At 37.3% G+C, this 26386-nt stretch overlaps 1 protein-coding gene across 1 annotated transcript in view; it reads right to left on the reverse strand.

Moving 5' to 3' along the window:
- Positions 1–26386, reverse strand: part of LOC134656977 (tetratricopeptide repeat protein 28) — a 129400-nt gene that overhangs the window by 69436 nt on the left and 33578 nt on the right. The window contains exons 3-6 of the mRNA XM_063512541.1: positions 8326–8495; positions 7806–7909; positions 5369–5571; positions 2518–2615 (exon numbers count right to left, since the gene is read on the reverse strand). Of these exons, the coding sequence (XP_063368611.1) occupies positions 2518–2615; positions 5369–5571; positions 7806–7909; positions 8326–8495 (575 nt within the window). The remainder of the gene's footprint in view (positions 1–2517; positions 2616–5368; positions 5572–7805; positions 7910–8325; positions 8496–26386) is intronic.

Genomic DNA, 26386 nt, shown 5'->3' on the forward strand with positions numbered 1-26386 from the left:
ACAACTTTGTCAGATGTAGGTACGAGTAGGTAAATAGCAAGATAAATACCGCGGCTTTATGAAAATATCATCGAAATAAATTTAGAAGTAATAGACTTTTATCGTTTCCGCTTTGATTTTTAGTTAAATATTCTAGGAACTGCATTGAAAATAATTTTACCGCAAAAGTAACTACCCCTAGACTAGTTTGGTATCTTAAAACAGGTTGTAAGCCTACTAAAGCTGGATACATCCGGAAAAAGATAACTGACTACGCGACACCACTGTATTGATTGCTACAAATTGAAATGGATAGCCAATACCGTAAAGTATGGGAGCGTAATCATTTATCATTTGATATTCTTCAGCAAAGTACCGAGTATCTAATTACCGAACAGTAGATTACAGCCCGTCGGTATCCAATAAATAACACTTACGTCGATAAATCAAACCTTCAAAATTCCGCCAAAGATATCCGTTCCATTTAAGAACGTACATATTATAAATTATCCCACTGTCATTCGCTACATACGCCACTAGTCAAAGGAATATCACCTTTAGTAACACTGGCGCTTATGACTACTAGTACCGGATTCGTGTGAGAATAATTTGAGTTTTCCCGTGTAAAAAGGTACCGTAAAATGGGGTGAGTAGGGTCAAAACTGAAATTCAAACCTCGATAACATTTTATTTTTACATATGAAAACTGAATGGTGTATATAATAAGTGTTCCGGACGTTTGTATTTTAGTTTTTATTTTATTTTGGGTAGTTCCATTTCATGACTTTGACGATAAAGAGGAAAACCCACCTCACCCCGTATTGCCTCGTATTTGGGGTGAGAGGGGTTTTCATACAAAGGTGATTTTGGAAGATTGTTGGATCGATTTTTTTTTATTATGCGTATTACTATACCTCTATTTTAAATTGGAATACGTTATTTTTGTAGCAGTAGGTAGCCTTAAAATCCCTTCTCACCCCACTCTCAATCCTTCTCTCCCCATTCATAACCCACCTCTCCCCACGAAACCTACTCACCCCGTTTTACGGTATTCAAGTTCAGTTGGCGTTTATATCATTTTTAATGATGCCCTAATACGTATGGGCACGATTAGCGACATAAGCGACATTCACTGTAAGACCCATTTTTTATAAGCGATGTCTTGTAAAGTCATAAGCGCCCTTTGGGATGATGGTAGTTTTATTTCGTATTGCCAAGTATGGATAGCGATTAAAAATGTTACATTTAATGAATGCGGTTTCGCGGATAGCGTTAAATCATCCAATTTGGCTGTGGGTTTGAGAGGAAGTGTGAAAGGCGATTAATAATGATGTTAAGTAATGGTTGCTTATCTCTGGAATGCTGACGGCAGGCGGCATTGGTATAGATTTGCTTCGTGACTTGATATGTCGCCACTTATGTGGTAATGGTAAGTGTTTTTTAAGCCACGCTCAGCTGAATTAGTAGAGGTAAAATGGGATATAAAACTGCCATTGTTATGTTCATATCGGACATGTGACCACTGATAATACCTGAAGGTAGGTATTGCTTTTCGTGATTTAGTGATTCTATTTCGTAGTCATATTATGTTCATATAATTAAATATAAGGTTCACTGAGAAGATCGATTCACGATGGTGTTGTCTTATGTTACCTTTTAAGATTCTGATTTGTATCGTTTCTTTTACCTCACCTCAGTGTGTTATATAGTATTTTATGTTACAATCGCAAATGAAATCCTGATGATATCACTATTGTATATAATATAATACTTTTTCTACAAGTCAACTAAAATAATATTTTTTGTACTGTAAAACCTAAATAATTAAACAAAATTAGGCAAGTGTCTCAGTAGATAAAAATATACTTAGTACTTACAAAAGACATCAACGCATTTCTTATCATTAAATAGGCATTGGCAGGCGTGGCTCACTCCGCCATTTCGTCGCTTTGCTACAGGTTGCTAAAAGTACATCCGTTCCACACCAATTTTGGTGGCTAGCCATAAGCCGCGCGTGGCGCTGTCGCCACCTAGCGGCCATATCTGTGCTGATCGTAACAGACGCGTTTTGTTAGAGAGTTAGTCTTCTGTACCTAGTACTATTATTTATTCTGTGGTATTATACGAAGTCTTAATTCAACCATTCAAGTCGACGAGAAAAAAAAAGAGTATTGTATTGTGTTGTTGGAAGCGCTGGTAGCCTAGCGGTAAGAGCGTGCGACTTGCAATCCAGAGGTCGCGGGTTCGAACCACGGCTCGTACCAATGAGTTTTTCGGAACTTATGTACGAAATATCATTTGATATTTACCAGTCGCTTTTCGGTGAAGGAAAACATCGTGAGGAAACCGGACTAATCCCAATACGGGCCTAGTTTACCCTCTGGGTTGGAAGGTCAGATGGCAGTCGCTTTCGTAAAAACTAGTGCCCACGCTAATTACTGGGACTAGTTGCCAAGCGGACCCCAGGCTCCCATGAGCAGTGGCAAAATACCGGGACAACGCGAGGAAGATGATGATTGTATTGTATTGTTCTCTTACCGTAGTTTGAGAGAGCAGGAGCCGATCCTCAGAGCAGCCTCGAGCACGGTGACGGCGGCCTGGTACTGCCCTGCTGCCAGCAGTTCTTGCCCCACCACCTGGAAACAACTATTTTGTCAGATTTGGACAAAATTTGTGGCGACTTTTGTTTACGGTTACACGGACGGACATATACGCGATATAATCCGTTTTAATGGTTTTGTTTCATGTCAATACCTTTTTCTTTTTTTTTCTATTCTCACAAATTAATTGTTACAGGTCTTGCATTACGTGAAACTACATAGCGTTTATTTCTAATCCCGAAGACGAAGCAAAGAGAATAATTCGACCTCACCGAAATATTCACAAAGTAATGAAATAACTAAAATTACCTTTGGATTCAATGTGAGCTTCGTATGATAATTCGCCCTAAATCGGCGCTTTCGGTAGCCTCAGTTCTCGTTTTTATATCATTAGTGGCAACATTACAATAAACTAATACTTCCAAATGCGAAATTGAGTATCATGGCTCTTTGCAAAAAGCGGGACGAATTTTTAAGGACCCATTATGGCTTCCATTACGATCACCGCTCTAAAACATTTTACTAACGATTTGAGGTTGTTTTCGTATAAAGTAATAAACCCTCGGACATTTAGGAACACCCACATAGCCTTTACTTTATAGCTTCCAAATTTATAAGAAAATGTGAGAAAAATATAAAATTGATCACTCGCTGATAAACGTTTGCGGAATTTGTATCGGCGAAGAAACTGCTCCGATAAGCTCCATGGCCATAAATGTGGAAATAAAACCGCAAAATTAACACACTCGTAATGCGGATAGAGGGGCCCTTTAACATTATTTAAGTAGATGTTTAAGATATGAATGGTAACAAATGACAAAAGTGCTTGTTGTTTACGTTTTGGAAGCGATACATTTAAGTACTTATCTACTCTTATACTTGGTATCCTAACCGAACCGATCTCAAGCGAAGCTTGTCGCATTTTTAGGGTTCCGTAGCCAAAATGGCAAAAACGGAACCCTTGTAGTTTTGTCACGCCTCACGCCCGCTGCCCGACTGTCCGTCCGCCTGAACGCTTCCGAACATTGTTGATAAGGACGAATAATATACGATGTTTGAATCTACGTATAGTTTATAGAAAATTTTCTGTTCGGCCGGTGTAAGTCCGCAAATATTATTCTCAATCGTAGAATGTTTCCAAAACAAACAATACTATTAGTAGCGGCCATTTTGTGGCAGTAGGCCGCCATTTCGAGCATCGACGTCCCGCTGCCGATCAACTGTCGTGCAGATTGTATGTAAATTCAGCCGGGCCGCGAATTTATGGCGCTCTGATCACTCAGCCCCATTGTCTGAGTTAAATGCGCCGAAAAATGCTCAGATGTCGCCGGATTCACCAGCGGAATGTATGCAAATGTGCTCTCTGTATGGGGTGGTTAAAGCCAAACTTATCGGGGATCGGCTTTATTTGCTCCTTTTTGCTTTAATTAATGTTGTAAATGTAACTAGCTGCTTAATCTTCAAGCATCGCACCAAGTATAAACCGTTCTTGGATATAAAATGATTGAATTGTCAGTGAAGCCGAGATTATTAGGTTTTATACATACTAGCATGCGCTCATAGGTACGAAATCATTAGGTATAATAGCAAAGCTAACAAGCAATGCAACGTTTGAAAGACTAAGATACCTGTCCGTTCTCATGTTAGAATGTTCATTGATTGACACTAACAAAGGGCATCGTTGTATTAAACTGCATGGGACTCAAATCATGCGAACAAGACTCGTTGGCCGTATAAGAAAATGCCTTTGTAAAGGAAGGGTTTTAAATAAAGTGAGTGACAACGATATTTCCGGAGATATCCACGTTAATGGCGGACATTATTTCGGGATCGGTCGCGTATCAGATGCCATTTAAACAGGACTCGGTGGACAGCTTAAATAAGTTAAATTCGCATCGACAGGAGCCTCACGACTCTCACAGTATTGTATTAAACTTTAGTGCCTACTTACGAGACCTTTTTCGGTTAAAAAAGTGGCGAGTTGTTGGCAAAAATTACACGTGTAAAGAGATACCTCTCTTTACACGTGTAATTTTTGCCAACAATTGTAGTTGAATATGTACATGTCGTGTGCGTTTCTTTATATAGGTAAAATAATTGTTTTTAATAGGTACGATTTGACTCAATCTCCTTCTTCAAATAAGCATCGGTTTCTTGATCTTACTTTAGGGGCATAAGTTCATGGTAAAACAAAAGTAGCTTTTCTATTATTTGACGTTTAAGAACACGGAAGTTTAAATTATTATTTGAAATATAAGTTTTACGATCCTCTTGGACCACCTCTTGGATCCACGTTACGTCATACAAAAAGCTAACGAAACAACTATATCCGTCACTATATAATCAATCTACCTTCTACCCAAACTGTTATTTTAGAAGTACAAACCCATACAGATTGGGTAGAAATAGAAAAGTGAGTGGATAGTCGTTAGTATTAAATAAGTTTTTGGCAAAAATTTCATTTTTGGTACAAGCTTTTGTCGCTGACTGTATTTTTCTTACGACGTACAACTAATACTCATCGAGACAATTCTAAAAACCCCTAACACAATTAGGTTGCGTTGTTTCATCACAGAGTTCCTATGGCCACCTCCTGTCTCCATCATCAGATCAGCTCGATGGTAGGTACCATAATATTGCATTGTCACCCGACTTACATGTGTATGCAAAATTTCAGTTCAATCGGAAACCGGGAAGTGGATCAAATTTAACTTGCAAGATTCCATTACATAGTTACATACAGGTCGACCTAATAAAAGCGTGTTAAAAAATAGGGATTAGGAACTTACCGATATCAATACGAACGGGCTCTGATCCAGCTTCATCGCCTCGAGCTGCCTGAAGGTGGGTTCCAGGGTAGTCCGCAGGGGGGACTTGAGAGAAGCCTCGACCAGGGCGGCGAGGAGCTGCCGGGACGCCGGTTCCACGCCCAGGCCTGAGCTGAAGGCGGCCAGGGCTTCGCCGTGACGCCCGAGGCATTGGAGAGCCACGCCTGTGAGCAATTAAGTATGTATTAAAAAAAAAATCTTTTTCTTACAGTATCTAGAAGTAGAAAACTACTTTTCCTACTTCTGACGTTTGCGTGCGCATATTTTTTATAAGATTACAGCGTTATGGCATAATTCTTGGACTTTTTATGAATAAAACTTACATGTATTTGGGGCATTATCTATGAAAAGGGACCTTATTGTCGATGGCGCATACGCCGTACAGCGTCGCACGGACCGCACGTTGTATTTATATCGAAGCATCGTTAATAATGGCGTAAGCGCCATCGACAATAAGGTCCGTTTTCATTGATAACGCCACATTTATTTACATTTCACTTTTCCAAATGTTTACTTTGAGTGGGCGGTTGGTAATAGCTAATTATAGATTATTTTCTAGAGTGGGAATAAGATAGAATGTGAATAAAGTAAGTTGTTACAGTTTAGTTACACTCGTAGCATAGAGAAAAAAATGCATTATAGCATCAGCTACTGTGTGATGAATCATCACACATCACTGATGATTACAACGAAAATATTGGTGAGCAGGAAAACCAATACCGCGTTACCAATATTTTTTAACGAATAACACCGCTATTTATCAAATCCAAAACAAATTACAATCATAAAAATTCAAATTACTATAAGTAATCGTTCTTTTATTGCCGCCAGTACTTAGCCGAGGAGGTTAATCAAACTCTCCAAAGATATAACCGATCGTAATGAGCGTTTACAACATTTCGTATCATAAATACGAGATATAGAAAGCTGAGTGAGTTGGTGAAATTCAGACCATTTAGTAAAATTACGAGTAAAGTGTATTTTTTTATTCGGTAGACTAAAATGACATTTCATAGTATGGAATGACATTTTATGTTCATACTATGAACTGTCATTTCAGTCTACCGGATAAAAAAATAGACTTTATATCACATAAAACAAATGGAGTACCTGTAGAGACTAATAAGAAATATAGATCGCCGTGTCCATCATACCAACTTGTGCTCATCATCAGTTGTATATTGGATGGCATCATATAAGTGTATCATATAAGATGCTTTGACATCTGTTAAATATCATAGATCCACATAGATCCATCTATTTTAACTGGTGTTGCATGACCAGACATCAAAGCCATCGTATTCTGAATACGCATAAATCCTCGTTGAGGTTTGTTGCCACGCCATTTAAGTACATCAATAAAAAACAACGGTTGCACTCCGGGAGTGCCGATAGAAGTGAAAACTCACCTCACTATGTTACCGACGCCCGGTAACACGATACATACGTTTAGCGGAGGTATTCTATTTATTTATTATGTATAATTATCATTCTCAAATAAGATCACACTTTTTCATTGACATGTTTATTTACATACTGCCATGACAACGTCAAATTATTTGAACATAGGTAAAGAGTCTCGAAAAGGAGTCCGCAACATAAATGTCAAATAACATTGAGTTTTTCTTTATTGATTTAAATGCCATCTAAATTAACCTAACCTAATCAAACCTATCCTATTGAAGCCTCCGCGCCGGGGCGCCGGGCCCGAGCTCCGCTCCCCGATTATGAGTGGTCATGTGGTCCTTACGGTCCTTACGCTGTCTCGAGTTTATCATTTTTTCCCCACTTCAAAAAGTCCCCAGCGCCGCTAAAGAAGTTTTCACTTCAAAAATGCGACATTTTCGAGAGATTCACAATCTTTATTATCCATTCGTCTGCGCTACTGGCATGATATCATTTTGCCTTACCATATTACGCGAAGTGAAAGCGTCGGGCAAAACAATAGAAAAGAAACGGAATAAATCATACAGTCGCACGCAATGTCAACTTACGATGTATATGTAATCACACGCATCGTTAATTTGTGATTTAACATGATGGCATTAGTCGGTAAACATAAGAACATGGAGCGCTGAACGCTTGAGGTGGTATGGTAATTGAAAAATTGGTGGCGCGATGAAATATTATACCGGGGGTGCAGAGTTCGGGAGTAGAGTTTATTTACAGGCCTTTTGTGCAGAATGGTACGTGACTGTTTGGTAAAATGGAGAAACTGCTGGTACAAAATAACACGCATTTTATTTTTATATGTTGAACTGGCAACTGCTTTGTTTCGTGATTGTCTGGTGGTGGTTTCTAACATACTTACATTAACTTCACTTGTAACGAACAATATAATCACTGAATCGTACGACAGCAATTGCTACTTGTAATACATATTTGATTATGTTCTTACCCTGCCGGTAGTAAGCTTTGGGCCAGTTGGGGCACAACTCTCTGGCCTTCGTCGCATCTTGAAGTGCTGCCGCAAACTGTCCCTGTTTGAGCCGTGCTGCTGATCTGTGTTCACAATTTAAATATTACATACTTAGTTAATATGGAATTACAGAAACAAAATTAAGAATGAGAAAAACTAGAAACGATATCTAAAATAGTTAAGAGTCATGACTGTCATGAGTTTTCTTAAATCAAGACGGAAATGATAAGTTGATATCGCCGAAGGGGTAGCGGTGGAAGGACCACGGGAGGACGGACATATATTACAATGTATATCCCTCCTCCACCGCATGTAATATTCGGTCTCCACAGGCAGCTGCCCCCTACAAGCGACGCTCTTATCCTAGGCTCCTTACCTAACCTGTTGTTGTAAAGTATGTGGTTGGTCGCCTTGATGTGAGAGCATCAGTGTACAACGCCATCGCGTTCGATGCGCGGACTCCTGACTCCTAGACTGGACTTAATGCCGAGATAGTTACCTGTTGCTGTAAAGTATATGGTTGGCCGGGTCCAAGGTGAGAGCATCGGTGTACAACGCGACGGCGGTGGCGAAGTCCCCGGATTGACAGGCGGCGTTCGACGCGCGCACTTTCTCTACGAAGAGCGCCCGCGACGCGGCTCCCAGGGACGCTGAGCCCGTTGGCTCTATCTGTGAAGGAAAATAGAATCTAGTTTATAATAAAGTTGTGGTCTAAGAGCTAGCCACGTAAATAAGTATGCAATTTATACAGGGTGGATTTTCTTTTTGGGTCAGTGAGGGCAGCTACCAGATCCCGTGCTGCTACGAGAAAACGGTCTAAGAAGACATTCCCTCGATTTCAAATTAATGAAGATTGGCTTTTACAGATTTTGGAAAAAACATACAGGGTGCGAGAAAAAGGTCATTTTTGACACACTTTTTTTTTGATGCCAATCGATCCCATTCCTATTAAGGATCAAAAGCTTGTATGGAACCAAAAAAAAATTTCCGGCTAGAAAAGCCACTAATTGAGGAAAACTTTTCCCATACAATTTGTATGAAAATGAAAACTTTTATTTTTCACATGCTGTTTTTGTATGCCAATCGATTCCATTCCTATCCAGTATCAATAGTTTCCTAGGGGTCAACTTACGGTAATGTACTAAAAAGCCACAAATTAATAAAAACTTTTTCCATACATTTACTATGGGGAAAATGTGAAATGTTATTCTCAATTTTCTATCTCGCCCATCAGTCCTACAGCAATGTCTTCATACAGTATTATGGTCCTTAAATGTAACAGGACTGATTGGCCAGATAGAAAAATGTGAATTAAATTTCACATGTTCTCCATAGTAAATGTATGGAAAAAGTTTTCTTTAATTTGTGGCTTTTTAGTACATTACCGTAAGTTGACCCCAAAGAAACTATTGATACTGGATAGGAATGGAATCGATTGGCATACAAAAATAGCATGTGAAAAATAAAAGTGTTCATTTTCATACAAATTGTATGGGAAAAGTTTTCCTCGATTTGTGGCTTTTCTAGCCGGAATTTTTTTTTGGTTCCATACAAGCTTTTGATCCTTAATAGGAATGGGATCGATTGGCATCAAAAAAAAAGTTTGTCAAAAATGACCTTTTTCTCGCACCCTGTATGTTTTTTCCAAAATCTGTAAAAGCCAATCTTCATTAATTTGAAATCGAGGGAAGGTCTTCTTAGACCGTTTTCTCGTAGCAGCACGGGATCTGGTAGCTGCCCTCACTGACCCAAAAAGAAAATCCACCCTGTAGAGCAACGAAATCCCTCTAGTTAGTATGCCATACTATTATTAATTAATCCGGGCGCCTCGCCTGGCAGCTGTCTAGCGGTGGGTGTGGGAGTGGATGGGCAACAAAGTGGTTGTAAAATCAATTGAAGGTGTGCAATTTATAGAGCTCTGTGTTTGGTGTGATATAATAGCTAATTGTGTATTTAATTCAAATATAACAATGCCAGGCGTTTTATTTGGGGGAAAAGTAGTGCCACGAGCAAATTGCACCTGACTCACAATCTATGCGTAAAGCAATTGTGAGTACTTCCTACAGGCGCACAAGTAATTGTGTATTTTTATAGACTTTTATCACCTGGCACTACTTTTCCCCCAAATAAAACGCCTGGCATTGTTATATTTGAATTAAATACATAATTAGCTATTATATCACACCAAACACAGAGCTCTATAAATTGCACACCTTCAATTGATTTTACAACCACTTTGTTGCCCATCCACTCCCACACCCACCGCTAGACAGCTGCCAGGCGCCCTGATTAATTAATAATGATAGTATGGCATACTAACTAGAGGGATTTCGTTGCCCTATAAATTGCATACCTATTGCCGTGGCTAGCTCTCCGGCTATTGTATCTTGTTCTAACAGCAACACATGTAGTTCCAATTCCATTAAGCTTTTACAATAAGGATGAGTAAGGGTAACGAATCAGTTAACACTGTGGACGGTGGAACTCGCTCAAGAGAAATTGGGTTTGTAACTTCCCTTGGGCTACGTATTGCATACGTCTTGAGTCCGTCTAACTAAACTAACTTTGCACCGACTTGAATAGAACCAAGTGAAGGAGAAGTTTGACAGTCATGATGATGCATGACATTGCTATACTTTGTCATTGCAAATCCCTTTTGGGTAGAGGGGCATATGTTGAGTGAAGATAGATTATACAAAAAATCACTATAGGTAAATATGGCATCGATTCGTAAAAACAATGCGTACTTAAATACAAGACGTAGACGTAGTTCACTTATTCGGGATTACTATTAAGGATTATGGAGTAAGCCTGTCCAAATAGGCGAAACGTCATTCTGATACCGGGATGGTGGCTTATTCAGAAACGTCAATTAAGATACTACATACCAAATTTAATATGAATATCACTCCATTGAGCTCCCGTAAATGTACCTAACTGTACTTTAGTGTAAGCGCGAAGCATGTAAATGACTTGTATCAGTCTGTATCAGTTTCTGAATACTGCCCTTTCCGAGGTCAACCCAGCCTCTTGCGCCCTTTTATGGCAAGTACCAAAAATACAAAAGAACAACTTTGCAGTAATACACTTGTAAAGAATGGCGCATTAATCGCGTAATCGCTGCGCAGGCGCGGGTAGCCAGGCCGAGTTCAAATTCGATTTCGCATCATTCAAATTAATCGACTCATACGAATCGTGACCACACTTTTAAATTACTCGTATGTTCCTGGCATTAAATATCGATTTTTTGGCTCATTCAATAAGTAATAAAGTCAGGCTTTTAATTAATTAGAATGGGGTTTAATTGCTTGTTTTTTTTAGAAAGTTATATTCGTATCACTAGCGAAAGTAAGCTTTAATAAAGTAAGTTTAGAATGTGAAGTGAGATGTATCGTTCAAACTTCATAAAAAGAAACGGAACAATAAAGAAGCGGAATAAATAAGCGATATTCAAAAATTAATGAATAGTACAAAAAGACAAATGACAACCTGCTACTGGATTTCTAAACCCCATCGTTTTTTAGAGGCAATCTTTGGAGGGCTCACCACCTGCGATATCTAGCCGAGCGCATCTCTGAGTATTTTTTTCTCACGGACTGCATTCCCCGCCTTCACCATTGAAAATTCAAATGATCCAACTTTCATCCTTGCACGATTTACATTGTTGCGTCATGAGACATCACGCATGGGTGAACTTGAACTTGGCACGTAATGTATTGCACATCACGAGTGGTGTGTGTTCAGGTTTTGTTTTGGTGGCGGGTGAGCTGAATAAAGGTGGGCTGATCCGTTGAAAGCGCTTACCTCTGACCCTCGCGTTTTAAAGGTAAGACGTGCTCGAAAAATTGATTCGACGTTGGCAGGTGACTTGCAACTATATTGTATTTTTTTGTTATGTAACTTAGTTGCAACATTGTTTTAAAGTATCATGTTTTTTTTTCTCTGAGACCCCGCGCGGGCTGAGGGCTTGATCCAGGCGGCCATTTTGAAAAATGATGGACGTAATCGTTCTTTATTCGCTTTATTTAAAAATTCGTTTAAAACAGGCGCCTGATAACCGGCACGGCCGACATATTGGGTAATTATTTTTTCTTGAAACAACCTTTCATTTATCTTGAGGCCTTACTTTTTAAAATGAGGACCGCCCAGCGTCGCTTTGTAAACGTCAAATGGGCAGTTTTTAAATTCAAACAACAGAAGCTCATCAACAGCGTAATTAACGTTTTTTAATTAGTAACACTAACATTATTAGAAGCGGAAAGAGAAGAGTCGTGGAATGTATGGGGCCCAATACATTCCACGACTCTTCTCTTTCCGAACAGATTCTACCTATACATATAAAATCTCCACCATATCAAAAATCGGGTCCCACACATTCAAAAGGCTTCCATTATTTTCAGCCCTAAATCATAAATTCAATGGATCTTCCGAGAAAATGTTTAAAATTCTGTCCGCACTATTCACATGTGTAGCACTTTATGACCTCTGTCGGGATGCCCACTCCCAGAGACAAGCTACTAGTAAAGACATTCTTTATACAAATTACTGTTTCTCGTTTTACGTTTTGTATTAATAATCCTTTTCCAGGATTTATCAACACATACACAGTATCGATACAATTTCAACCTTAGCACTTAATTTTAACCGTTAACCACTGACGTACTTACGAATTTACCATAAAAACACGTCAGTGGTTAAGGGTCAAGGTTCAAATTAGTTCGGCTCATATGATGTTTTATTTCGAATATATTTTGAATACATTTTAGTGCCTTGCATCTTGGAAAAGGATGAAATAAAACGGGTCTTATCCGCGTATTATAAAGCTAGGACTTTGCTAGGCTTTGCATTGTACCTATGTACAATGACAACGAAAGCGTCAACGTCAACAATAGAGACGAACAGTCTTTATTGTTAACTGGTCTTTCCCACAGCCACGGAATTAAATAGGAGTGGGCACAGTACTTGAATATTTATGCATGTTATCTTCACCCTCGCGTCATTGTTAACAACTATGGGGGCGAGCATTACGAATTATGTACTTTTATTTTACTTCAACTTCAACTTCAACATTTATTCAGCAAATAGGCCACAAGGGCACTTTTACACGTCAACATTGAATTTACATAAAAGCAAAATAATAATAATTATACATCAACAATTATTAAATACAACTACAACTACCAAATCAAACTAACGTAATACAATTACATAGAGATGTATAAGGTCTCTTAATGTCGAATTACATAAAAAAACTATAATAATAATATTAAAATAAAAACAAAACAGATACATGGAAAAAAAATCTAAACTTATTTAGAGGTGTAAATGTCTCTAAGTGTCAGAACTAAAAAATAACATAGTTTATCAAATTATCCTTAGAGATGTATAGGGTTTAGTTTGAGGCTCTATTTAAAGTGTATTTAATTAGTTTGATTTTTATGGTTTTGTAGTTAATATTTCTTCGCATTGGTGTGGTTTCAAAATGTTGTGTATATAGTTTCGCAAATTCGTTGAAAGTTTTACCTCATAGAATTAGTGTCATACAAATTAAAAGCTAATCCCTTTTGGGCCGAAAGCCGATCCTTTACCGAAGGTTACATCGCAACTTTTAAATTTAACCCCTCCTTTGCCAGTCTGTGTAAAACCCACTTAGAAAGAGAGGGACGAAAGATATCCATTTCGGACTTTTAAATTGGAGGGCCGATTCGAAAAAAATGGCGTCGTCGGGGCCTTTGTCTATTTTTTTATAATCTTAGCACAATTACGTGTTTCTTACCTGTGGAGGTATACAATAAAACAATTAGTGTGTGTGGGTGCCGAGACAAATCATGTTATAATTTGATTCGGGACCGGATTTGGGTAATTTTTGATGTTTTAGACAAAAGTCGGCGTTAGGCGACATTCGTTTTATGGGAACCAATTTCCGTGCGTTCCGTTTCATCCGATTTGACACGGCTACGCGCCTAATTAAAAAAAATATTGGACGCACGAAAATCTCGCTTCGTTTGTTTTATTTAGTGTTTGTTAAATGGCCACAAAAACTGAGCCGACGTGTGTTTATTTGGGCACTTTGTATGAGACTTGAATTTATCAAGATTAAACATACATAGGTACGTGACAGTGCTTATCTCATAATTTGCAATACGAATGAAGCATGAAGGTTCATGTAAATATTTTGATTTAAAAAATGTAATCTATATATATAAATGCAAGTGTCCTGACTGACTGACTGACTGACTGACTGACTGACTGATTCATCAACGCAGAGCCGAAACTACAAAAGATAGAAAGTTGAAATTTGCACACTAGGTTGCATTTATAAAGTGTACAAGAGATAAGAAGCGATTTTGAAAAATTCAACCCCTAAGGGGGTTAAAAAGGGGATGAAAGGTTGTATGGGGAACAAGTTTTATTTTAAGCTAAGAATTTGAAACTTTGTAAAAATGTATTATATTAAAAAACAAGAAAACTAATTTCAGCGTTTTTGAAAATTCATCCCCCAAGGTGGTGAAAAAGGGGTTAAAAGTTTGTATGATGATCAAATATTTTTGTGAGTGTGGGACTTGAAACTTTGCATATGGGGATATTATTATAAGACAGGAAAAGTAATTTCAGCGTTTTTGAAAATTCATCCCCTAACAGGGTTAAAAAGGGGTTGAAAGTTTGAATCCATTACAAATGCTTTGAAACTTCTTAGAAAGGCATAATAGCCGATTACAAAAAAAAAGTAATTGCAACGTTTTTGGAAATTCAACCCCTAAGGGGGTTAAAAAGGGGATGAAAATTCGTCTTGGGGTGCAAATTTTATTTTGATCTAGGAACTTGAAACTTTGCAAAAAGGTATTAAATTAATATACGAGAAAACTAATTTCATCGTTTTTGAAAATTCATCCCCCAAGGTGGTGAAAAAGGGGTTGAAAGTTTGTATGGAGATCAAATATTTTTGTGAGTGTGGGACTTGAAACTTTGTATATGGGGATATTATTATAAGACAGGAAAAGTAATTTCAGCGTTTTTGAAAATTCATCCCCTAACAGGGTTAAAAAGGGGTTGAAAGTTTGAATCCATTACAAATGCTTTGAAACCTCTTAGAAAGGCATAATAGCCGATTACAAAAAAAAGTAATTGCAACGTTTTTGGAACTGAACCCCTAAGGGGGTTAAAAAGGGGATGAAAGTTCGCCTTGGGGTGCAAATTTTATTTTGATCTAGGAACTTGAAACTTTGCAAAAAGGTGTTAAATTAAAATACAAGAAAACTAATTTCAGCGTTTTTGAAAATTCATCCCCTAAGGTGGTGAAAAAGGGGTTGAAAGTTTGTATGGATATCAAATATTTTTTCGTGCTCGGGACTTGAATCTTTGCATTTGGGTATATTATTAGAAGACAAGAAAAGTTATTTCAGCGTTTTGTAAAATTCATCCCCTAATAGGGTTAAAAAGGGGTTAAAAGTTCGTATAGGGTTCAAATTTTATTTTAAGCTACGAACTTGAAACTTTGTAAAAATTTATTAAATTAAAATACAAGAAAACTCATTTCAGCGTTTTTGAAAATTCATCCCCTAAGGTGGTGAAAAAGGGGTTGAAAGTTTGTATGCATATCAAATATTTTTTCGAGCGCGGGATTTGAGTCTTTGTATTTGGGGATATTATTAGAAGACAGGAAAAGTAATTTCAGCGTTTTGTAAAATTCATCCCCTAACAGGGTTAAAAAAGGGTTGAAAATTCGTATAGGGTTCAAATTTTATTTTAAGCTAAGAACTTGAAACTTCGTAAAAAGATATATTTTTAATATGCAAGAAAACTAATTTCAGCGTTTTTGAAAATTCATCCCCTAAGGTGGTGAAAAAGGGGTTGAAAGTTTGTATGGATATCAAATATTTTTTCGAGCTCGGGACTTGAATCTTTGCATTTGGGTATATTATTAGAAGACAAGAAAAGTAATTTCAGCGTTTTGTAAAATTCATCCCCTAATAGGGTTAAAAAGGGGTTGAAAGTTCGTATAGGGTTCAAATTTTATTTTAAGCTACGAACTTGAAACTTTGTAAAAATTTATTAAATTAAAATACAAGAAAACTCATTTCAGCGTTTTTGAAAATTCATCCCCTAAGGTGGTGAAAAAGGGGTTGAAAGTTTGTATGCATATCAAATATTTTTTCGAGCGCGGGACTTGAGTCTTTGTATTTGGGGATATTATTAGAAGACAGGAAAAGTAATTTCAGCGTTTTGTAAAATTCATCCCCTAACAGGGTTAAAAAAGGGTTGAAAATTCGTATAGGGTTCAAATTTTATTTTAAGCTAAGAACTTGAAACTTCGTAAAAAGATATATTTTTAATATGCAAGAAAACTAATTTCAGCGTTTTTGAAAATTCATCCCCTAAAGTGGTGAAAAAGGGGTTGAAATTTGTATGGATATCAAATATTTTTTCGAGCGCGGGACTTGAATATTTGTATTTGGGGATATTATTAGAAGACAAGAAAAGTAATTTCAGCGTTTTGTAAAATTCATCCCCTAATAGGGTTAAAAAGGGGTTGAAAGTTCGTATAGGGTTCAAATTTTATTTTAAGCTAGGAACTTGTAACTTTGTAAAAAGTTATTAAATTAAAATACAAGAAAACTAATTTCAGCGTTTTTGAAAATTCATCCCCTAAGGTGGTGAAAAAGGGGTTGAAAGTTTGTATGGATATCAAATATTTTTTCGAGCGCGGGACTTGAGTCTTTGTATTTGGGGATATTATTAGAAGACAGGAAAAGTAATTTCAGCGTTTTGTAAAATTCATCCCCTAACATGGTTAAAAAGGGGTTGAAAGTTTGTACGGGTTTCAAATTTTATTTTAAGCTAGGAACTTGAAACTTCGTAAAAAGGTATTAAATTAAAATACAAGAAAACTAATTTCAGCGTTTTTGAAAATTCATCCTGTAAGGTGGTGAAAAAGGGGTTGAAAGTTTGTATTGATATCAAACATTTTTTCGAGCGCGGGACTTGAATCTTTGGATTTGGGGATATTATTAGAAGACAGGAAAAGTAATTTCAGCGTTTTGTAAAATTCATCCCCTAATAGGGTTTAAAAGGGGTTGAAGTTCGTATAGCGTTCAAATTTTATTTTAAGCTAGGAACTTGAAACTTTGTTAAAAGTTATTAAATTAAAAGACAAGAAAACTAATTTCAGCGTTTTTGAAAATTCATCCTGTAAGGTGGTGAAAAAGGGGTTGAAAGTTTGTATTGATATCAAACATTTTTTCGAGCGCGGGACTTGAATCTTTGGATTTGGGGATATTATTAGAAGACATGAAAAGTAATTTTAGCGTTTTGTAAAATTCATCCCCTAACAGGGTTAAAAAGGGGTTGAAAGTTTGTATTGATATCAAACATTTTTTCGAGCGCGGGACTTGAATCTTTGGATTTGGGGATATTATTAGAAGACAGGAAAAGTAATTTCAGCGTTTTGTAAAATTCATCCCCTAATAGGGTTTAAAAGGGGTTGAAGTTCGTATAGCGTTCAAATTTTATTTTAAGCTAGGAACTTGAAACTTTGTTAAAAGTTATTAAATTAAAATACAAGAAAACTAATTTCAGCGTTTTTGAAAATTCATCCTGTAAGGTGGTGAAAAAGGGGTTGAAAGTTTGTATTGATATCAAACATTTTTTCGAGCGCGGGACTTGAATCTTTGGATTTGGGGATATTATTAGAAGACAGGAAAAGTAATTTTAGCGTTTTGTAAAATTCATCCCCTAACAGGGTTAAAAAGGGGTTGAAATTTTGTACGGGTTTCAAATTTTATTTTAAGCTAGGAACTTGAAACTTCGTAAAAAGGTATTAAATTAAAACTGCAAAAAAATTATTTCAGCGTTTTTGAAAATTCATATCTCAAGGTGGTGAAAAAGGGGTTGAAAGTTTGTATGGAGATCAGATATTTTTGTGAGTGCGGGGCTTGAATTTTTGTACAGAGGCATTTATTAGAATACAAGAAAAGTAATTTCAGCGTTTTTAAAAGTACATCCCTTAAAAGGGTTAAAAAGGGGTTGAAAGTTTTTATGGGGTTCAAATTTTATTTTAAGCTAGGAACTCGAGACTTCTTAAAAGGGTATTCTATTAAAAGAGAAGAAAACTTATTTCAGCGTTTTTGAAAATTCATCTCTCAAGGTGGTGAAAAAGGGTAAAAAGTTTGTATGGAGATCAAACATTTTTGTGAGTCTTTTTAAAATGGCATTTTATTAAAATACGAGAAAAGTAAATTCAGCGTTTTTAAAATTCATCTCTTAAAGGGTCGAAAGGGGGTTGAAAGTTTGTAAAGTTGCAAACAAACTTGAAACTTCGTAAAAAGGTATTTCATCAAAAGAGAAGAAAACTAATTTCAGAGTTTTTGATAATTCATCCCCATGGTGGTGAAAAAGGGGTTGAAGATTTGTATAGAGGTCAAACATGTTGTAAACTTTGTATATAGGCATAGTATTAAAATACAAGAAAAGTAATTTCAGCGTTTGTAAAAATTCATCCCCTAAAATGGTTAAAAAGGGGTTGAAAGTTTGTATAGAGTTCAAATTTTATTTAAAGCTAGGAACTTCAAACTTCGTAAATAGGTAGTTAAGTAGTAGGTTTTATTAAATAGAGGACATGAAAATCTTCTGATTGAGAGGGATTATATCGAGGACAATTTTATTCAGTTAGGGGCTTGAAGCTTCGTAGGTTGTGAAAGACAAGTATCATGCGTTGTAATATTAATAATTAACAAATGATTAACCGTCTTACTGCGATCTTTTGCTGCATAATGTTCTAAGCTAATGTAGAATATATAACCACCAATATACAAATCCACGCGTACGAAGTCGCGGGCAACAGCTAGTAGGTAATAGGTTCTTCATATTAATTTTGTCAATGCAATTTGATAGTTTTTTACAAACTTGTATTTACTATCTCCTTTTGGCCTAGAAGTTAAGAGATTATAAAAAGCTCTCTAATAACCAATTGTCAACGATCAGATCTTCAGTGGATGTCCCATAGCAATAAGCGACTTTCGTTATATTCTCTAGTTAACTCTAAGTATAGTGGATACCAGCGAATATAAAAATGCAATGCAACTCAGCAATGAACTGGTTCGCTGGCTCTCACGGGTGTTCCGCCCGTCAAGCCAAGCTAATTATTTTAATGTTTGTCCTCGCTAAATACTACTTCAAAACGAATTGTTTTTAGATTACCACTCATTATGCATAAAAACCTTCGTGCAGTCGACTTCCGTGCATCTGTTCGCATCGCCCTGGAGCCGTGGGTCCCATCACGACTCTCATACTTATTATGTAGCACGGGCGAATTGAAAAGACAGCTTCAGGCCCCCGGGAAGAGTGTTCATCGGTATATATAGTTTGTTTAGGTTATAGTTGCAAAATGGCACACGAAAGCGGTGGATTCCAGACATTCCCGGACAATTACGAATTCGTGAGTGACCTCTCACCCCGGCGGGTGTCCCTGGACGGGGATTTGACCTCAACTCTGGGGTAAACGGCCAACTTAGGGAAAATGCTTAGTATTATTACGTATTATGTAGAGTTATAACAAGGGAGATGATAACCTGGGGTTTATGAAGCTCTAAAGTATTGTCTGTTTATCGGCTGGAATGTACACAGAAGGTGCCTATGCCTACAACAAAATAGCGCGATGCCAAATGTGTCAATGTTTTACTCAGTTTCATTTCTTTTAATGTCCGGTGGCTCTACCATATACCAATAATCCAGAGAAAGATAAGTAGAGTAGATATCTACCAGTATATATCCACTATCCACAGAAGCAAAGTTATTTGTTACTAAACAAGCTTCTTTGATGCACCTGTCACGCCATCACGAAAGAATGCCAGGAGCGTGGCCTAATCTATCCTCAATAGAATCATTACCTCCCGATGGAATTTGATTCATCATAGTTGTTCGCCGCACATTGCTGAGAAGTCATTCCCATTGCGTACTGACGGTACTGACTGAGCGTATCATATCACAAACCAGTATAACTTATATACTTATAAATAAAGAACTCACGGATTTACTGTACAGATTTTTTAGAACGTATACTGGGTTTAATAGCTATATCCCTGAGGAGATTTTAAGTACTTGGAATAACAACTCTGGAATCATGCAACTTTCTACGATTTAAGCCTAATATCCTAATAACATTTTTCATAACACATACGTCTTTCTACACCGGTCGGAGAGGAATGCACGCGCACGCGTTCGTGACGATCAATTTCGCGAGCAATCAGCCGCCATGATGTTTTTGCTGTCAAAGTGACAGCTCGCCAAGTATGATGTTAGTTACAGTTGGATCCGCTACTCAAGCGACGTGTAGTTTTGTAACGTGCGTGCTTTTTAAAAGGAATGTAGAGTACCCACTGCAAATAAAGTGGTTCAACTTAAATACTTTATTTTAAAATGACAGTTGAAATGCTGTCAAACTCGTAAGGCTCTGTAAACCATTTGCCATAATCTATGCTCCTTTCTGAAAAAGTGAATAGAATCAAGGTCATTGATTATGCAAAGATTAAAGTACCTATATTTCCGTCTACTTAATTATTTTTAGGATCTTTCTCGGAACAGTCGGAACCGGCCGCGAACGTTACTGCGGATTAAAAAGTTTTTTCTTTGTACACCCGCCTGTAGGGGCGGGGTAGACACGTTGAACTTTACAACAGAGTACAGGCCAGACCGTTAAGGTTTTAGCAATACTAAAAGCACTGCATTGCGCGATGTTCTTGTTTTAAAAAATGCATTGCAACATGTTTGGTTAAATCGACTTCAATATTTCTAAGAAAAAGGTTTTTAATCTCGCCGTCATCTTTTTTCCCAGACTCCAGTAAAGACAAGAGACATTGATTCATTGGTTCATTTGCCATCAAGTCAGGTTCTGATGAAGAGATCCTGGAGAAATCGAATTTGTAGGCAGTTCAAATATTGTAGGCATACCATTTTGAGTACAATGATTTATAACTCAAGATAAGTTATAGGCGTTCCAAAATTGAAGCGCTTAACATGTGACACATTGGACAAGTTGCCTTTAGACGCAGCTGGACAAGCGAGAAATGTGCACGTGCTAACGAGCTCCCGCACACCGCAAGAGAAAGAGACGCCCTTATGTTTAACAACGAGTGTGACAAAGATAGATGGAATGAGAAAATTAATTAAAAATAACAGATTTCTTCGTAGGCACAGAAATAAATATAGAAGTATTTTTGTGCTCTTCAAGTATGAGTATAACCTATCTATGGTTATATTATATCATTGTTTGAGTACCTATTATTTATATGTAGAAGTTTACCTGCTACAAATCAAAATATAATCTTCGGTTTTGAGGCGTGCTCATTTAACTTCTCAATCTAATACACCTGCTTATTTAAATTCTCATATGTCTTACGATCGCTAAAAACAAACAAATGTAAAAGGTCGAAAATTACATTATTACTTGGCGTATCCGAGCGGTGTAATCGGTCGGGCGTAAAGTTTATAATAACAGAATCGCGATGCAAAGATTATCCCGTACACCGTACACGCCAGAGCCGAATTAAGGCGTTGTTTTCTGTTTTTACTGCAGTCTGAATAAAGTATATAGCCGTCAAACAACTTTGTCGGTAGAAAAAGGCGCGAAATTAAAATTTTCTATGGGACGATTACCTTTGACGCCTACATTTTGAAGAGAAAACTTCCTTAGCGGCGCTGTGCACTTTTTGAGGTGGGGAAATGTTAAACTCGAGACAGCGTGAGACGATCACGTGACCGTAAGACGTAAGGTGTCATTGAGTTTTCACTTCGGTCGGCACTCCCGGAGTGCAACCCGTTGTTTTTTTTTTTAATTTCTACTGACGGAAATGGCTTGACAAAGTATAATTTTGTTACTTGTACCTAAGTATTACCCTAAATAAATCTATGTTACCGAAAAAAAGGATTTCATATCCAAATTTTTAAACTGTAAAATGGGACACACAAGTGTTACTGTGGGAATAGGTTGATTTTATGTATGTTTGCCGCATATTTATTCATTTTACTACGGGTGTTCGGATGACGTACGATAATATTAAAATGATAATTGGATTGTATCATAAATTGAGAGAGACGCACCCGCAGGTTTGACATGGAAATACAACAGTGTAGACATACCTTAAGAATGTTTATAAATGCAAGAACACAAATTTAAAATGGTAATACGCTGAGTGTGGTCGGATTTCGTATTTAAAAATGCTAAAATTGTATTAATTCCAGTTATTTAATTTAATATTTAATATAAAAAGTTTACAGCTACTTTTATAATGTCGTAAAATTAATGTTTTGTTTTGCTACATTGAAATTTCCTGCTTACATCGTCGATTCCGATATCATACTGTTACTTTACGATGTCTCTAGCTATTTTTAATATAATTAATATTCTGTAGCATATAGCTAACTTAGCTATAAAATATTTTAACAAGCCATTAAATGTAAACGGCATTTATGTTCTATATGAGTGGCATTCTAATGTGTCAGATCGCGGTATCGTGGTAGAATTTAAATCATATTTAATTTTGATATTAACACGTACTCACGCGACATACACAGAACAAAAATAACGAAGTAAACCTGTCAGTTGAGATGACGGTCGTTTAATTTAGTAATGTAAATGATTAGTTAATAGCATTAATAGTCACTACGAGCAGAGTGACTTTCTGCCTCAACGGAATCAAGGTTTCATTAGCTTATGTAGTAACAGTTAGTGGGAATAAAAGCTTCGCTGAGCTTTTAGAAGGTTTTTATTACTTATTAGCCTGATTGTTGTAACAATCAGTGATATAAAATATGAATTTAGTGTAGCTAATCACCCAAGCAGAGTGCATCTCTGCCCCGGCGGAGTTAGACTTAGTGGTTTAATTACGAACGACTGTAGTAATAGTAAGTACAGTCACGGTGAATAAGTGTTCGATGTAGCTCCGCTGCAGCCGCAAGCAGAGTTCCTCTTTTCCCGACAGGGTTTATAGGGTAGTTTAATTACGTATTACTTTAATCTTATTTTGTGTTTTGTTTTATATTATGTATTGTGTCGTTTGTGCTTACGAATAAAAAGTTATTCTATTCTATTAGACGGTATATAGCAACGGTCGGAAGAGTCGGTGCTAAGTAAGTAATCAGTGTAATATGTACATATTGAGTATACAAGTACAACTTGAGTGCCGTTGCCCCGCCGGGGTGGACAGAGTAGCTTACTTACTTTTCTTTGCTACAGTCAGAAGCAGGGATGTTGCGAACATCCGCATCCGCATCCGCAACCGCGGAACTTCCGCATTATTTTCAACATCCGCATCCGCATCCGCATAAAATCGATGCGGAGCTTATGCGGATGCGGATGTCGAACAAGTCGGTACAGGAACGTCTTAGCGACGGCGTAAGTGCTAGGTAATTTCGTAATTACCTATAACGAAATCGTCTAGATCCAGAAAAGTCAGCCAAGTTACTGTTTATTAAATTTAACGCACCTATATTCTTGTTCAACGACTAAACGTTTCTTTTTTTTTTTAAATAAAAAAACCGGTCAAGTGCGAGTCGTACTCGCCCATGAAGGGTTCCGTATTTAGGCGATTTATGACGTATTAAAAAAAACTACTTACTAGATCTCGTTCAAACCAATTTTCGGTGGAAGTTTACATGGTAATGTACATTATATATATTTTTTAGTTTTATCATTCTCTTATTTTAGAAGCTACAGGGGGGGGGGGGGGACACACACCCATTTTACCACTTTGGAAGTGTCTCTCGCGCAAACTATTCAGTTTAGAAAAAAATGATATTAGAAACCTCAATATCATTTTTGAAGACCTATCCATAGATATCACGTATGGGTTTGATGAAAAAAATTTTTTTGAGTTTCAGTTCTAAGTATGGGGACCCCCAAAATTTATTGATTTTTTTCTATTTTTGTGTGAAAATCTTAATGCGGTTCGCAGAATACATCTACTTACCAAGTTTCAACAGTATAGTTCTTATAGTTTCGGAGAAAAGTGGCTGTGACGTACGGACGGACAGACAGACAGACAGACAGACAGACATGACGAATCTATAAGGGTTCCATTTTTTGCCATTTGGCTACGGAACCCTAAAAATACTAAAAATACATTTTTAGTATTTTTAGGGTTCCGTAGCCAAATGGCAAAAAACGGAACCCTTATAGAATATTACAATATTTGACGTTTTCTAAGTACCTAATCTTGACATCCGCATCCGCATCCGCGGATGTGAGCCTTTAAAAATCCGCATCCGCATCCGCATCCGCGGATGTCAAAAAATCGGCATCCGCAACATCCCTGGTCAGAAGTAATAAGTATCCAGTGTAGCTACACAACCACAAGTAGAATGCCTCTCTGCCCTGGCAGGGTTTACAGGGTGGTTTAATTACTTATTAGACGCACAAGAATGCGCAGACGCGGGCGCAGGCGCGGCCGATGTTATCCTGAAATTAGCCGCCGACCAAATTAGTTGCAGCCGCAGTACACAGACAATCAGTAAGAAGCCAGCCTAACAAAACTGCTAATGTAAAGTGTAAAATACGTCTTTGTAGCCTGTTATGGTTTTGATATTGCCCAGATATTTAGTATTAAACTTCATACATTTACAAGATAATATAGACAATATAGACTAACATACATCCATACAATTTATAAATAAATAAAATTTGTATTTGTATAAACTTAAAACTAAACACTATTTAGGCGCCAGAACGGCGTGGCTCCGTTAATCGTATTCTCTTGTGTCGGCCTTTCGGCCAGAAGTAGGCGCATTCGATGATACTCTTAAAGGGGCCCACTGATTAACAGTCCGCCGGACGGTACCGGCCTGTCAGTTGTTCGGAACTGTCAACTTTTTGTTCTAACTGAAAGGCCGATAACGTCCGGCGGACTGTTAATTAGTGGGCCCCTAATGGTGCCACTGAGTTTCTTTTTTATCTCACCTGAGACAATTTTATCATACTGTCCCTCTAATATTTACTGTGATCGAACATACGTGATGAACTTAATGGTTGCTTTCAACCAGTTTTCAACTTTATTCTCAAGCTAAGAGAAGTGTATTACGTTTATGCTTTAATTCAGAGGAAAAAGGGATTAAGTTCATACGGGATTAATACGAATGTACCTCACTTATACTTTAGCAAAATAGATGATGGACTGATACAAGATAGGGGCGGTGTAAATATGTTTTTATACATAAAGTACGGAGGATTAAAAGGGAATCTGAAGTACATTGCTTTGAAATCTATTTCACAGAAATGAACTTAGCTGATATTGCACGCAATATGCTAAAAGACCAACTAAGTCACATGTTATTCTAATTATGCTAATTGCACAACGAGGCGTGCATAAATATCTACAAAAGAAGTTATTGTCAAATAATTTTTTTCGCTCTTTCGCTCGTTTTTTGCCGTATGCCATTTCTGGGTGCCTAGCCAAGATACCAATCACTATTCAATATTAGTGTGACATAGACATTAGCGTTTTATTTTATTTTAAGGTTCACCAACAGTTATTACATTGAAGCTTATATCAATACAAACTTAAATAACATGCTGAATGTATAACTAATTAAAGGAGCGTAAACGATTGGCATCTTGGCTAGGCACCCTAATCAGATTATTGAGGGCAATACCACTGGAGAATTGTCTGGAACCTCAGGTGTGAATAAACTAGGTTGTTTAATGGACAATCTAGACGTGATACGCTTTAACCGGCGGTACAAAAGCCGACTTTCCTCTACCTATACGACTTTTTAAAAGCGACTGAAAACCACACAGCCTTCGGATCATCGCAGGATGCCTAAACCGTAGTGAGTCTTGATTCGTTCCAGTTTTTTCAACCTATTGTTTTATACAGGGTGCTAAAAATATAGCCACTAAACCGTTGTCAAACTTAATTTTACTGTGTCACTTTAATGATTAGGAGCTTTTAGGGTGTTTGTAGCATTTGGCACAGCTGCTATTCACTGTATTTGTAATTATTCGCCAGGGTCCTTATAGTCTAGCAATAGAAGGCAGCTATTTGCAAGGGAGTAATTTGCAAGGGAGTTGGGAAAATAATAAAATACATATCACCTCTTGGAGAAAGCTGCCCCCCTCACAAAATTGTGAGTGGGACCGTGCTGTCTTTTATTTGTCTGTCTTTTAAAATACACTGGTGGCTCAGTGAGCTGTAGAACCCCCTATGGTTCCGCCAGTTTAATCAATTTCGATATTTTCGATTAATGATCGAATCCGCTAACATCATGCCAATCGGTTGAAAAATGCGACCTGTAGAGGGAGGGTGTGTCGTCACCAGGATGCTGCTTAGAACATCTTACATAGATGAAGAGGCCTATTTATTTATTTTATTTATTTCTCTTAGGAGAATATGGAGGCCTATTATTATTATTAGAGGGAGGACGATAGCCGGACACACGGACATTATTGTCTAAGCGTGAGTCGCTTCACGATTGCTCTGTCAGTAAGGGAAGAGTTTGCCACACCCGACTAAATACATTTTGAAAAGCTTAGTAATCCTTAGTTCCATACCGTTTACTCCATGTATATATTA

This window comes from Cydia amplana, chromosome 19 (assembly GCF_948474715.1).
Source record: "Cydia amplana chromosome 19, ilCydAmpl1.1, whole genome shotgun sequence".
NCBI lineage: Eukaryota > Metazoa > Arthropoda > Insecta > Lepidoptera > Tortricidae > Cydia > Cydia amplana.